The following is a 15,325-nucleotide window of genomic DNA, read 5'->3' as shown; positions in this document are numbered from 1 at the left end:
AAGAGTTCCGGAGGTTCTTGAAAAAGAATGGGGTAAGGCATTACACATCCGCCCCGTATCATCCAGCCACAAATGGATTGGCTGAGAGGTTCGTACAAACCTTTAAGAAGGCAATAAAGGCTATGTACAATGACAATATTCCGCTGCAGCACAAGGTGGACGATTTCCTGTTCGCCTACCGGAATGCGACACATGCAGTCACCAACCAGGCCCCAGCCATGACGTTCTTTAACCGAAGGTTAAGATCTCGCCTGGATTTGCTCAGACCAAACGTACGAAGAGATGTTGAGAGTAAGCAATTCCAGCACATCCATGAGAAGCCAACAAGGAGCTTCAATGTAGGGCAACCAGTCTTGGCCCGCGACTACCGAACAGAAAAATGACAGCCAGGAACGATATGCACACGGCAGGGTCCACTAATGTACACAGTGGACATTGGGGAGAGCATCGTGAGACGCCATGCTGACCAGATCCTAGAGTCACAGGAACAAGTCAACCCCATGCCTCGCCCATACGTATCTGGTGATGAACCCGACGTACAGGTAGCATCTACCCCAGAAACAGTAGCATCAGAAGCTGATGAACCAACCGACGACAGGGGGCCAGAATCGCCTCCGCACCAAGAGCAAGACACTCGGGAAAGGCGCTATCCAGAAAGGATCAGGAAGCCTCCCCAAAGACTGAATTTATAAATAGACTATTTTCAGCTAATGTTGCATGTTAAAAGTGTTAATTGTAATTAGTTTGATATTTAATTGTTAAATGAGTGTTATGGTACTGTTAATCTAAAAGGGGAGGAATTGTAATGTATGTACCTTTAAGGGGGGGAACTACTTTTTACAGCTCATGTATACTGTAGTACCGGCAGTGACCACACCTGTATATAACGCTGAGTAGTAATCTGTACAGATCAGTTGCAGTCTCAGCCACGTTGAGTAAACACCTATTGTACCGTTCTCCGCAGTCTGTGTCTTCTTATACACGGACATAACACTGAGGATGTAATCTAAGCTGACATTCCCAGTGCTGTCCTGAGGCAGTGCTCTACAGTAGGAGGTATGTCATTCAGATGTGACATTAATGTGAGGCCCTGTCTGCCCTCGCAGGGGGATTGAGAAGATCCTGTGGCACTATCAGAAGAGTAGGGGAGGTCTCCCTGATGTTCTGGCTAATATATAACCTCCAACTAACATGACTAAAACAGTTAATCTAGTCAATTATCTCATTAAGGTTTGTGGGATCTTGCCATGCACAAATTGGCCTCTGCCATTTGCCACATTACAACAGCGACTACACTTCCCATTGGCTGCAAATTACTTTGGGATACTGAGGTTGTGAAAGGCGCTATATGAATTCAAGATCTCTTTTTCCTTTATCTGATGGGCCCAGAAATTCGGCTCTCCACGAGTGAGTACGCACGGGGTACTCACCTGTAGGCCGAATGGAAATGCCGGTTTTCTGCATGCACTGCGCATGTGCGGGAAACCGGCACTCCCGATCCACTGAACGAAGGGGTTCAGAGGTCGAACGCGCGCGCAGGGGAGGCTGCGCGTGCGCTTTGAACTTAGGTTTTTTTTATATACAGGTTTTCCCGGGAGGGTAAGCCTGCAGGATTTACACATTTAAAAAGCAGGCGTAAGGCCTGCTTTTTACAAGGTAAGTGGTCAATTAATTAAAATTAAAACATTTTTTCCACAGGTTTATTATTTTTAAATACTTTAAAGCAAGGTAAGTTTATTTTTAGCCCCGTTTTTTTATAAAACTAGTTTTTACAAAAATTTAATTATTGTTTAAAATAGTTATTTAATGTAATTTATAGTTTATTTAAAAAGTGTGATTTAAAAAAAAATTTATTTGAAGGTTTACTGCTATTTTGGGGCCCGTAGTATTCATAAGTTTTCACAGGTCTTCCTGTCAATCTTATGAATGGGCTTTTCCCTCCTCCGATTGGCTGCCCATGGCTCACGTGATCCCAGGGGACGCATCGCACTAACTACGCCCCTGGGACACGCAAGCACAGCGCGCCGGCAGCTGGGCCAGGCCCCGGAGCGGAATTCAACGGGGCCTAGAGCTCAACTGCTGGCGCGCAAGGTAAGTGCAGGTCGGGGGCGTGCACCCGCGGGAAGCCCCCGACCCGAATTTCTGGGCCATGATCTACACACATTTCAGGAACAGGCCTCAAAATCAGACTGAGCCCCTGCAGTCTGCCCCCGGACCCAGCCACATCTGGGCCACAGCCTGAAACTCTGCCCAGACCTGGAACAGGAGCCTGCAGCACACCTTGGACAGCCCGGGTTAGCCTGTTTGTATGGAATTCCTCCCTCTGATATTGTAACTGTTTAACACAAACTGGTTACAGACTGTGCTGAAATTGGGGAGAGGGACTTCAGACAAACACGTTCAGTGTCCGTACACCAACTCCTCGGAGAGTAATTTCAGGGCGATGTGATGATACAATGGGTCACATTGTCTGCCGTTTACCTTCTGTAGTTGAGGGTCCAGTGGATGAGGTGGAAACATCTGGACTGCTGGTTGCTGCTGGTGTCTCAGTTGAAGCTGATCCCCCAGTTGATTCCTGTCCAGTTGTCGTGGCTCCTGTTTAATATCAGGTTACATGGGTCAGGTTTACACTCGATATTTATTCATTTCAATCTACCTTCCCGCCAGAATGTCCCGTCCTATTACATTGTGTGATCTGCTCAACATTAGATACAAATTAGGAGTCTACCTTCGCTCAGTGCGTAGCACTCTGACCTGAGTTAGAATATCGTGGTTTCAAGTCCCATTCCACAGACTGAGGATGTAATCTAAGCTGACACTCCCAGTGCTGTCCTGAGGCAGTGCTGTACAGTGGGAGGTATGTCATTCAGATGTGACATTAACGTGATGACTGAAACAGTTAATCTAGTCATTTATCTCATTAAGCTTTGTGGGATCTTGCCGTGCGCAAAAGTTCTCCTGCCATTTCCGCATTACAACAGTGACTACACTTCACATTGGCTGTGAATTACTTTGGGACATCCTGAGGTTGTGGAAAGGCGCTACATAAATTCAAGATCTGTGGCAGGGCCACTGAGGGACTCTGAGCAACTGTATATAATTCCCTTTAACGATGTTTCGCTCCAACCTAAGCCTACACCAGTCTGTTAGTGATTTCTGTGTTTGTACATTCTGTTTGCATGTACGGGGCGCGGTCCATTTAAGACCACAGCAAAGCGCAGGTAAACGCGATGACATCATGCCGCTAATCACGTGACCACCCAAGCGCGGGAGAAACGTGATGACATCATGATGCCATCCACGAGACCGCCCTGGCAGTCCTCGTGGAGCCTCCGACCAGCAAAGACCTGTTTTCGTGGTTCTCCTGTATCGATCTCTACAAACTGTTTAAACTCGTTAGTTTTGCATTAAAACCTGTTTGTTTGATCGCCTGAGTTGTCCTCAGTTCTTAGATAGGAATTAGGCAATTCCTACAGATCTTTCTTTCCTTTTTCTGATGCTCAAGCACATTTCAGAGACAGGCCTCAAAGTCAGACTGACCCCGGACAGTCTACCCACAGACCCAGCCTCACCACACCCACATCTGGGCCACAGCCTGAAACTCTGCCCAGACCTGGAACAGGAGCCTGCAGCACACCTTGGATAGCCCGGGTTATCCTGTTTGTATGGAATTCCTCCCTCTGATATTGTAACTGTTTAACACAAACTGGTTACAGACTGTGCTGAAATAGGGGAGAGAGGGACTTCAGACAAACACGTTCAGTGTCCGTACACCAACTCCTCGTGGAGTAATTTCAGGGCGATGTGATGAAACAATGGGTCACATTGTCTGCCATTTACCTTCTGTAGTTGAGGGTCCAGTGGATGAGGTGGAAACATCTGGACTGCTGGTTGCTGCTGGTGTCTCAGTTGAAGTTGATCCCCCAGTTGATTCCTGTCCAGTTGTCGTGGCTCCTGTTTAATATCAGGTTACATGGGTCAGGTTTACACTCGATATTTATTCATTTCAATCTACCTTCCCGTCAGAATGTCCCATCCTATTACATTGTGTGATCTGCTCAAAATTAGATTCAAATTAGGAGTCTACCTTGGCTCAGTGCGCAGCACTCTGACCTCTGAGTTAGAAGGTCGTGGTTTCAAGTCCCATTCCACAGACTGAGGATGTAATCTAAGCTGACACTCCCAGTGCTGTCCTGAGGCAGTGCTGTACAGTGGGAGGTATGTCATTCAGATGTGACATTAACGTGAGGCCCTGTCTGCCCTCGCAGGTGGATTGAGAAGATCCTGTGGCACTATCAGAAGACGAGCAGGGGACTTCTCCCGGGTGTCCTGGCTAATATTTATTTCCCAACTAACATCATTAAAACAGGTTATCTGGACATTTATGTCTTTGCTGTTTGAGTGATCTTGCTGTGCGCAAATTTGCAGCTGGCATTTGCCACATTACATCACTGTCTTCACTTGTCATAGGCTGCAAAATATTTTGGGATGTCCTGAGGTTGTGAAAGACGCTATATAAATGCAAATATCTTTCTTCCTTTTTACTGATGATCTACACATACTTCAGAGACAGGCCTCAACATCAGACTGAGCCCCGACAGTCTGCTCCCGGACCCAGACTCACTACATGCACTGTAGGGGTTCGCAAAATCCCCTAAATCCCTGAAGATCGGAAAATATCGGTCCACATCGTGGACGAAGAATTATGTGATTTAAATTGCCTCTGGGTTGAGCAATGTTTTTTAAAAACAAACTCAGAACCGCGAAAGGCTGCGTTGAGCTGGGCGGCGCATGGACAACACCGGAATCAAGGAACTGCATGGAAAAATTCGCACACTTTAAGACAGTACATTTTATTAAAAATTGTACTTTTGAGTTTTAAACTGTGTATATTGTAAAGAGGTTTGAAAATGGCCGATATAAAAGCATGGCCAAAAGAAAAAATTAGCTCGCAGCTCGAAATGTCTGTGTATGTGGGAGGATCAAGCAGTGGCAATCAGACCTGTCAATCAAACCAGGGAGTTTTTCTTCTGCAGAGGCAAGGTTAGTTTACACGAAACTGCAGGATGTTCACATAAGGGATTAAACCACATGAGTCTGACCGCAGAACAATCAGTTTCTGTTTACACAGAAATCCAGCCCCATTCAAACCTCTTACACACAATGAGGCACATTGAAACTCCGGAAAAGGACTTTTGAAAGAGAACAGTTTGGATTGAATGGGTTTTTGAATCACCCATTACTGAACAATAGGGCAGTTGGATTCCCTTTTGTTTTAGCCCAGGTGAACTCCGGATGTGGGCGGGTACACTTCGGCCCCAGAAGGTAGACACCTTCAAACCATTCCAACCACTTTGAATCAGCCAATCACAGCCTTTCTCATGTGTATTCGAACTTTGGGCGCGAATTTTGCACACAGACCCTTTCAGCGCCAAACAGCAGGAGTTGGCAGGATATAAAGGTAGCTCCTGAGAAGCTATCTCTCTCTTATTTCCTTGGACCACAGGTGAGCAGGTTTCTGACTCCTCAGCAAGGTAACCTAGTAAGGATGTAGGGGGGGGTAATTGAGGGGAAATTGCTAAGATTGTTTAATTAACATTGTAGCCACTTATCCCTCATTTTTGGCATCTGCCCTCCCCCATTTAAGCAATTTTACTGTAATTACTGTGTTCGTGTGGTATAGTTTAAAATTTGATTATAGTTTCTTCAGTTAATAAAATTTGACTTTCTCACATCCAGATCAGTTGTCCGTTTTTAATATATCATTAATTATAAGTTCCTCCAGTCAGAACTGGAAGGTGGGGTTAGCGATTCGAAACCGCTGTTTGGAAATTGGTTTACAGTGTAGCAGCAAAAGGCTGCCTGACCAGGTGACTTACCGTAAACCAGGTAAAAGATTGGAATTGGTCAGAGTGCAGGCAAAGGCTGCTGACCAGGTAAATTGCCGTAGACCCCGAAAAAGATGCCCCCCTACAGCACATCTGGGCCTCAGCCTGAAACTCTGCCCAGACCTGGAACAGGAGCCTGCAGCACACCTTGGACAGCCCGGGTTAGCCTGTTTGTATGGAATTCCTCCCTCTGATATTGTAACTGTTTAACACAAACTGGTTACAGACTGTACTGAAATAGGGAGAGAGGGACTTCAGACAAACACGTTCAGTGTCCGTACACCAACTACTTGGAGAGTAATTTCAGGGCGATGTGATGAAACAATGGGTCACATTGTCTGCCATTTACCTCCTGTAGTTAAGGGTCCAGTGGATGAGGTGGAAACATCTGGACTGCTGGTTGCTGCTGGTGCCTCAGTTGAAGTTGACCCCCCAGTTGATTCCTGTCCAGTTGTCGTGGCTCCTGTTTAATATCAGGTTACATGGGTCAGGTTTACACTCGATATTTATTCATTTCAATCTACCTTCCCGTCAGAATGTCCCGTCCTATTACATTGTGTGATCTGCTCAAAATTAGATACAAATTAGGAGTCTACCTTCGCTCAGTGTGTAGCACTCTGACCTGAGTTAGAATATCGTGGTTTCAAGTCCCATTCCTGAGACTGAGGATGTAATCTAAGCTGACACTCCCAGTGCTGTCCTGAGGCAGTGCTGTACAGTGGGAGGTATGTCATTCAGATGTGACATTAACGTGAGGCCCTGTCTGCCCTCGCAGGTGGATTGAGAAGATCCTGCCGCACTATCAGAAGAGGAGCAGGGGACTTCTCCTGGGTGTCCTGGATAATATTTATCCCCCAACTAACATGACTGATACAGTTTATCTCGTCATTTATCTCATTAAGCTTTATGGGATCTTGCCATGTGCAAGTTGGCGTCTGCCATTTCGCATTACAACAGCGACTACACTTCACATTGGCTGTGAATTACTTTGGGATCCTGAGGTTGTGAAAGGTGCTATATAAATTCAAGATATTTCTTTCCTTTATCTGATGCTCCACACCCATTTCAGAGACAGGCCTCAACGTCAGACTGAGCCCCTACAGTCTGCCCTCGGACCCAGCTTCAGCACACCCACATCTCGGCCACATCCTGAAACTCTGCCCAGTCCTGGAACAGGAGCCTGCAGCACACCTTGGACAGCCCGGGTTAGCTTGTTTGTATGGAATTCCTCCCTCTGATATTGTAACTGTTTAACACAAACTGGTTACAGACTGTACTGAAATAGGGGAGAGAGGGACTTCAGACAAACACGTTCAGTGTCCGCACACCAACTCCTCGGAGAGTAATTTCAGGGCGATGTGATGAAACAATGGGTCAGATTGTCTGCCATTTACCTTCTGTAGTTGAGGGTCCAGTGGATGAGGTGGAAACATCTGGACTGCTGGTTGCTGCTGATGTCTCAGTTGAAGTTGATTCCCCAGTTGATTCCTGTGCAGTTGTCATGGCTCCTGTTTAATATCAGGTTACATGGGTCAGGTTTACACTCGATATTTATTCCTTTCAATCTACCTTCCCGTCAGAATGTTCCGTCCTATTACATTGTGTGATCTGCTCAAAATTAGATTCAAATTAGGAGTCTACCTTGGCTCATTGCGTAGCACTCTGACTTCTGAGTCAGAAGGACGTGGTTTCAAGTCCCATTCCACAGACTGAGGTTGTAATCTAAGCTGACACTCCCAGTGCTGCCCTGAGGCAGTGCTGTACAGTGGGGGGTATGTCATTCAGATGTGACATTAACGTGAGGCCCTGTCTGCCCTCGCAGGTGGATTGAGAAGATCCTGTCGCACTATCAGAAGAGGAGCAGGAGACTTCTCCCTGGTGTCCTGGCCAATATTTATCTCCCAACGAACATGACTGATACAGTTTATCTCGTCATTTATCTCATTAAGCTTTGTGGGATCTTGCCATGCGCAAACGTTCCACTGCCATTTCCGCATTACAACAGTGACTACACTTCACATTGGCTGTGAATTACTTTGGGACATCCTGAGGTTGTGGAAAGGCGCTACGTAAATTCAAGATCTGTGGCAGAGCCACTGAGGGACTCTGAGCAACTGTATATAATTCCCTTTAATGATGTTTCGCTCCAACCTAAGCCTGTACCAGTCTGTTAGTGATTTCTGTGTTTGTACATACTGTTTGCATGTACGGGGCGCGGTCCCTTTAAGACCACAGCAAAGCGCGGGTAAACGCGATGACGTCATGCCGCTAATCACGTGACCACCCAAGCACGGGAGAAACGTGATGACATCATGACGCCATCCACGGGACCGCCCTTGCAGTCCTCGTGGAGCCTCCGACCAGCAAAGACCTGTTTTCGTGATTCTCCTGTATCAATCTCTACAAACTGTTTAAACTCATTAGTTTTGCATTAAAACTTATTTGTTTGATCGCCTGAGTCGACCTCAGTTCTTAGATAGGAATTAGGCAATTCCTACAGATCTTTCCTTCCTTTTTCTGATGCTCAAGCACATTTCAGAGACAGGCCTCAAAGTCAGACTGAGCCCTGAGAGTCTACCCAGAGACCCAGCCTCACCACACCCACATCTGGGCCACAACCTGAAACTCTGCCCAGACCTGGAACAGGAGCCTGCAGCACACCTTGGACAGCCCGGGTTTGCCTGTTTGTATGGAAGTCCTCCCTCTGATATTGTAACTGTTTAACACAAACTGGTTACAGACTGTGCTGAAATAGGGGAGAGAGGCTCTTCAGGCAAACACGTTCAGTGTCCGTACACCAACTCCTCGGAGAGTAATTTCAGGGCGATGTGATGAAACAATGGGTCACATTGTCTCCCATTTACCTTCTGTAGTTAAGGGTCCAGTGGATGAGGTGGAAACATCTGGACTGCTGGTTGCTGCTGGTGTCTCAGTTGAAGTTGATCCCCCAGTTGATTCCTGTCCAGTTGTCATGGCTCCTGTTTAATATCAGGTTACATGGGTCAGGTTTACACTCGATATTTATTCATTTCAATCTACCTTCCCGTCAGAATGTCCCATCCTATTACATTGTGTGATCTGCTCAAAATTAGATTCAAATTAGGAGTCTACCTTCGCTCAGTGCGTAGCACTCTGACCTGAGTTAGAAGGTGGTGGTTTCAAGTCCCAGTCCACAGACTGAGGATGTAATCTAAGCTGACACTCCCAGTGCTGTCCTGAGGCAGTGCTGTACAGTGGCAGGTATGTCATTCAGATGTGACATTAACGTGAGGCCCTGTCTGCCCTCGCAGGTGGATTGAGAAGATCCTGTGGCACTATCGGAAGAGGAGCAGGGGACTTCTCCCGGGTGTCCTGGCTAATAATTATCTCCCAAGTAACATCATTAAAACAGGTTATCTGGACATTTATGTCTTTGCTGTTTGAGTGATCTTGCTGTGCGTAAATTTGCAGCTGGCATTTGCCACATTACATCACTGTCTTCACTTGTCATAGGCTGCAAAATATTTTGGGATGTCCTGATGTTGTGAGAGACGCTATATAAATGCAAATATCTTTCTTTCTTTTTACTGATGATCTACACATACTTCAGAGACAGGCTTGTACATCAGACTGAGCCCCGACAGTCTGCTCCCGGACCCAGCCTCACTACATGCACTGTAGGGGTTCGCAAAATCCCCATAATCCCTGAAGATCGGAAAATATTGGTCCACATCGTGGACGAAGAATTATGTGATTTAAATTGCCTCTGGTTTGAGCAATGTTTTTTTAAAACATACTCAGAACCGCGAAAGGCTGCGTTGAGCTGGGCGGCGCATGGACAACACCGGAATCAAGGAACTGCATGGAAAAATTCGCACACGTTAAGACAGTACATTTTATTAAAAATCGTACTTGTGAGTTTTAAACTGTGTATATTGTAAAGAGGTTTGAAAATGGCCGATATAAAAGCATGGCCAAAAGACAAAAGCAGCTCGCAGCTCAAAATGTCTGTCTAAGTGGGAGGATCAAGCAGTGGCAATCAGACCTGTCAATCAAACCAGGGAGTTTCCCTTCCACAGAGGCAAGGTTTGTTTACATGAAACTGCAGGATGTTGACATAAGGGATTAAACCGCTTGAGACTGACCGCAGAACAATCAGTTTCTGTTTACACAGAAATCCAGCCCCATTCAAACCTCTTACACACAATGAGGCACATTGAAACTCCGGAAAAGGACTTTTGAAAGAGAACAGTTTGGATTGAATGGGTTTTTGAATCACCCATTACTGAACAATAGGGCAGTTGGATTCCCTTTTGTTTTAGCCCAGGTGAACTCCGGATGTGGGCGGGTACACTTCGGCCCCAGAAGGTAGACACCTTCAAACCATTCCAACCACTTTGAATCAGCCAATCACAGCCTTTCTCATGTGTATTCAAACTTTGGGCGCGAATTTTGCACACATACCTTTTCAGTGCCAAACAGCAGGAGTTGGCAGGATATAAAGGTAGCTCCTGAGAAGCTATCTCTCTCTTATTTCCTTGGACCACAGGTGAGCAGGTTTCTGACTCCTCAGCCAGGCAACCTAGTGAGGAGGTGGGGGGGGTAATTGAGGGGAAATTGCTAAGATTGTTTAATTAACATTGTAGCCACTTATCCCTCATTTTTGCCATCTGCCTTCCCCCATTTAAGCAATTTTACTGTAATTACTGTGTTCGTGTGGTATAGTTTAAAATTTGATTATAGTTTCTTTAGTTAATAAAATTTGACTTTCTCACATCCAGATCAGTTGTCCGTTTTTAATATATCATTAATTATAAGTTCCTCCAGTCAGAACTGGAAGGTGGGGTTAGCGATTCGAAACCGCTGTTTGGAAATTGGTTTACAGTGTAGCAGCAAAAGGCTGCCTGACCAGGTGACTTACCGTAAACCAGGTAAAAGACTGGAATTGGTCAGAGTGCAGGCAAAGGCTGCTGACCAGGTAAATTGCCGTAGACCCCGAAAAAGATGCCCCCCTACAGCACATCTGGGCCTCAGCCTGAAACTCTGCCCAGACCTGGAACAGGAGCCTGCAGCACACCTTGGACAGCCCGGGTTAGCCTGTTTGTATGGAATTCCTCCCTCTGATATTGTAACTGTTCAACACAAACTGGTTACAGACTGTGCGGAAATAGGGGAGAGAGGGACTTCAGACAAACACGTTAAATGTCCGTACACCAACTCCTTGGAGAGTAATTTCAGGGCGATGTGATGAAACAATGGGTCACATTGTCTGCCATTTACCTCCTGTAGTTGAGGGTCCAGTGGATGAGGTGGAAACATCTGGACTGCTGGTTGCTGCTGGTGTCTCAGTTGAAGTTGACCCCCCAGTTGATTCCTGTCCAGTTGTCGTGGCTCCTGTTTAATATCAGGTTACATGGGTCAGGTTTACACTCGATATTTAGTCATTTCAATCTACCTTCCCGTCAGAATGTCCCGTCCTATTACATTGTGTGATCTGCTCAAAATTAGATACAAATTAGGAGTCTACCTTCGCTCAGTGTGTAGCACTCTGACCTGAGTTAGAATATCGTGGTTTCAAGTCCCATTCCAGAGACTGAGGATGTAATCTAAGCTGACACTCCCAGTGCTGTCCTGAGGCAGTGCTGTACAGTGGGAGGTATGTCATTCAGACGTGACATTAACGTGAGGCCCTGTCTGCCCTCGCAGGTGGATTGAGAAGATTTTGTGGCACTATCAGAAGAGGAGCAGGGGACTTCTCCCGGGTGTCCTGGCTAATATTTATCCCCCAACTAACATGACTGATACAGTTTATCTCATCATTTATCTCATTAAGCTTTGTGGGATCTTGCCGTGTGCAAGTTGGCGTCTGCCATTTCCACATTACAACAGTGACTACACTTCACATTGGCTGTGAATTACTTTGGGATCCTGAGGTTGTGAAAGGTGCTATATAAATTCAAGATCTTTCTTTCCTTTATCTGATGCTCCACACCCATTTCAGAGACAGGCCTCAACGTCAGACTGAGCCCCTACAGTCTGCCCCCGGACCCAGCCTCAGCACACCCACATCTCGGCCACATCCTGAAACTCTGCCCAGACCTGGAACAGGAGCCTGCAGCACACCTTGGACAGCCCGGGTTAGCCTGTTTGTATGGAATTCCTCCCTCTGATATTGTAACTGTTTAACACAAACTGGTTACAGACTGTGCTGAAATAGGGGAGAGAGGGACTTCAGACAAACACGTTCAGTGTCCGCACACCAACTCCTCGGAGAGTAATTTCAGGGCGATGTGATGAAACAATGGGTCAGATTGTCTGCCATTTACCTTCTGTAGTTGAGGGTCCAGTGGATGAGGTGGAAACATCTGGACTGCTGGTTGCTGCTGATGTCTCAGTTGAAGTTGATTCCCCAGTTGATTCCTGTGCAGTTGTCATGGCTCCTGTTTAATATCAGGTTACATGGGTCAGGTTTACACTCGTTATTTATTCATTTCAATCTACCTTCCCGTCAGAATGTTCCGTCCTATTACATTGTGTGATCTGCTCAAAATTAGATTCAAATTAGGAGTCTACCTTGGCTCAGTGCGTAGCACTCTGACTTCTGAGTCAGAAGGACGTGGTTTCAAGTCCCATTCCACAGACTGAGGATGTAATCTAAGCTGACACTCCCAGTGCTGCCCTGAGGCAGTGCTGTACAGTGGGGGGTATGTCATTCAGATGTGACATTAACGTGAGGCCCTGTCTGCCCTCGCAGGTGGATTGAGAAGATCCTGTCGCACTATCAGAAGAGGAGCAGGAGACTTCTCCCTGGTGTCCTGGCCAATATTTATCTCCCAACTAACATGACTGATACAGTTTATCTCATCATTTATCTCATTAAGCTTTGTGGGATCTTGCCGTGCGCAAACGTTCCACTGCCATTTCCGCATTACAACAGTGACTACACTTCACATTGGCTGTGAATTACTTTGGGACATCCTGAGGTTGTGGAAAGGCGCTACGTAAATTCAAGATCTGTGGCAGAGCCACTGAGGGACTCTGAGCAACTGTATATAATTCCCTTTAATGATGTTTCGCTCCAACCTAAGCCTGTACCAGTCTGTTAGTGATTTCTGTGTTTGTACATACTGTTTGCATGTACGGGGCGCGGTCCCTTTAAGACCACAGCAAAGCGCGGGTAAACGCGATGACGTCATGCCGCTAATCACGTGACCACCCAAGCACGGGAGAAACGTGATGACATCATGACGCCATCCACGGGACCACCCTTGCAGTCCTCGTGGAGCCTCCGACCAGCAAAGACCTGTTTTCGTGATTCTCCTGTATCAATCTCTACAAACTGTTTAAACTCATTAGTTTTGCATTAAAACTTATTTGTTTGATCGCCTGAGTCGACCTCAGTTCTTAGATAGGAATTAGGCAATTCCTACAGATCTTTCCTTCCTTTTTCTGATGCTCAAGCACATTTCAGAGACAGGCCTCAAAGTCAGACTGAGCCCTGAGAGTCTACCCAGAGACCCAGCCTCACCACACCCACATCTGGGCCACAACCTGAAACTCTGCCCAGACCTGGAACAGGAGCCTGCAGCACACCTTGGACAGCCCGGGTTTGCCTGTTTGTATGGAAGTCCTCCCTCTGATATTGTAACTGTTTAACACAAACTGGTTACAGACTGTGCTGAAATAGGGGAGAGAGGGACTTCAGACAAACACGTTCAGTGTCCGTACACCAACTCCTCGGAGAGTAATTTCAGGGCGATGTGATGAAACAATGGGTCACATTGTCTGCCATTTACCTTCTGTAGTTGAGGGTCCAGTGGATGAGGTGGAAACATCTGGACTGCTGGTTGCTGCTGATGTCTCAGTTGAAGTTGATCCCCCAGTTGACTCCTGTCCAGTTGTCGTGGCTCCTGTTTAATATCAGGTTACATGGGTCAGGTTTACACTCGATATTTATTCCTTTCAATCTACCTTCCCATCAGAATGTCCCGTCCTATTACACTGTGTGATCTGCTCAAAATTAGATTCAAATTAGGAGTCTACCTTCGCTCAGTGCGTAGCACTCTGACCTGAGTTAGAAGGTCATGGTTTCAAGTCCCATTCCACAGACTGAGGATGTAATCTAAGCTGACACTCCCAGTGCTGTCCTGAGGCAGTGCTGTACAGTGGGAGTTATGTCATTCAGATGTGACATTAGCATTGTAGTGTATGTGCCTTTAAGACTGAACTACTTTTACACCTCCTGTATACTGTAGTACCGTCAGTGACCACACCTGTATATAAGCTTTGCGCATGCCTCTGTACCCCCAGTCTTGAGACTACCCTCCTCCAGTAAATACCTGTTTATTGTTAAAGTTACAGCATCCGTGTGGTTATTGAATAACAGCATAACCTCAGAATCATGGATCTAACAGTGGCGACGAGTGTCGATTCAAAACTACCTGCAACTAAAAAAAAAAGTCGAGGCCAGGAACATGGGCGTCGACCACGAGCAACCGCCCAGTTGTCAGGCAGAGAGTGAACATCACAGGGGAGGCTGTGGAGAGCCGGGCTTGGTTCCCCAGCCACGACGATCAGCAAGAGACTGACGACAGGTCCAGTGCAGACCCTTCCCGGGCAGCGGCGGCTGGAGCCGACCGACGGTGGAGAGAAAGCCGAGCAGCGTCAACGGGGTAAGACAGAGGGTGAAGCGCACAGGGCGCAGCCGGGGGTTGAAAACCGAGCGGCGTCGAGAAAAAACAAAACAAAAAACAAACAAGCCGGAGAGAGAGAGGGTAAAGCAACAGCCGGGTTCAAGACCGAGCGGCGTCGAGACAAAAATAAATAAAAAGAAGAACGCGCAGAGCACAGCCAGGGCTCACGGGCTGAACAGGGTCCGCAGGGAGAAGAAGGGAGAGCGCAGGAGACGCCATTGAGCCGCGGAGAAGAAGGAAGAGCGCGGGAGACACCATTTTTAGAAGCCGCAGCGGAGAAGAAGGGCGAGCGCGGGAAGGAAGGAAAGCACGGGAGACGCCATTTTGTGCCAGCGGAGAAGAAGGGGAAGCGTGGGAGATGCCATTTTTGACAGTTAAATCACACCCAGGGATGCCGAAGAGTGGCAGTATCTCTACGTTCGACAATGAAGTCGAAGATTGGGCGACATATGTGGAACGTATTGAGGTGTACTGCAGGGTGAATGAAGTGCCAGATGCTAGTAAAGCACTGGTTTTATTAAATTCCATGGGTGCAAAAACTTATGGGTTACTGCGAAATCTAATAACCCCAGAGAAGCCGGTGAACAAGAATTTCGAAAGCATAGTAGAAATCCTACAGGACCACTTAAACCCCACACCACTGCTGATAGCAGAACGATTTAAGTTCCATAAAAGGAACCAACACAAAGATGAAAGCAATGCTGAGTACCTAACGGAACTACGCAAGCTATCGAAACACTGCCAGTTTGGAACGGGACTAGCAGA

The 15,325-nt window shown here is 46.7% G+C and overlaps 1 protein-coding gene across 1 annotated transcript in view; it reads right to left on the bottom strand.

The window, feature by feature from the left end:
• Nucleotides 1-15,325, bottom strand: part of LOC147081767 (uncharacterized) — a gene marked incomplete at its 3' end in the record, with an annotated part of 63,259 nt that overhangs the window by 14,333 nt on the left and 33,601 nt on the right. Inside the window, exons 11-18 of the mRNA XM_085980700.1 lie at nt 13,664-13,777; nt 12,194-12,307; nt 11,148-11,261; nt 8,753-8,866; nt 7,283-7,396; nt 6,238-6,351; nt 3,841-3,954; nt 2,482-2,595 (exon numbers count right to left, since the gene is read on the bottom strand). Coding sequence (XP_085836826.1) covers nt 2,482-2,595; nt 3,841-3,954; nt 6,238-6,351; nt 7,283-7,396; nt 8,753-8,866; nt 11,148-11,261; nt 12,194-12,307; nt 13,664-13,777 — 912 coding nt within the window. The remainder of the gene's footprint in view (nt 1-2,481; nt 2,596-3,840; nt 3,955-6,237; nt 6,352-7,282; nt 7,397-8,752; nt 8,867-11,147; nt 11,262-12,193; nt 12,308-13,663; nt 13,778-15,325) is intronic.

The sequence above is a fragment of the Somniosus microcephalus genome, unplaced genomic scaffold (genome assembly GCF_052327205.1).
Source record: "Somniosus microcephalus isolate GS21.2 unplaced genomic scaffold, FLI_Smic_1.0 scaffold433, whole genome shotgun sequence".
NCBI lineage: Eukaryota > Metazoa > Chordata > Chondrichthyes > Squaliformes > Somniosidae > Somniosus > Somniosus microcephalus.
This window is presented reverse-complemented; position numbering and strand designations above follow the sequence as displayed.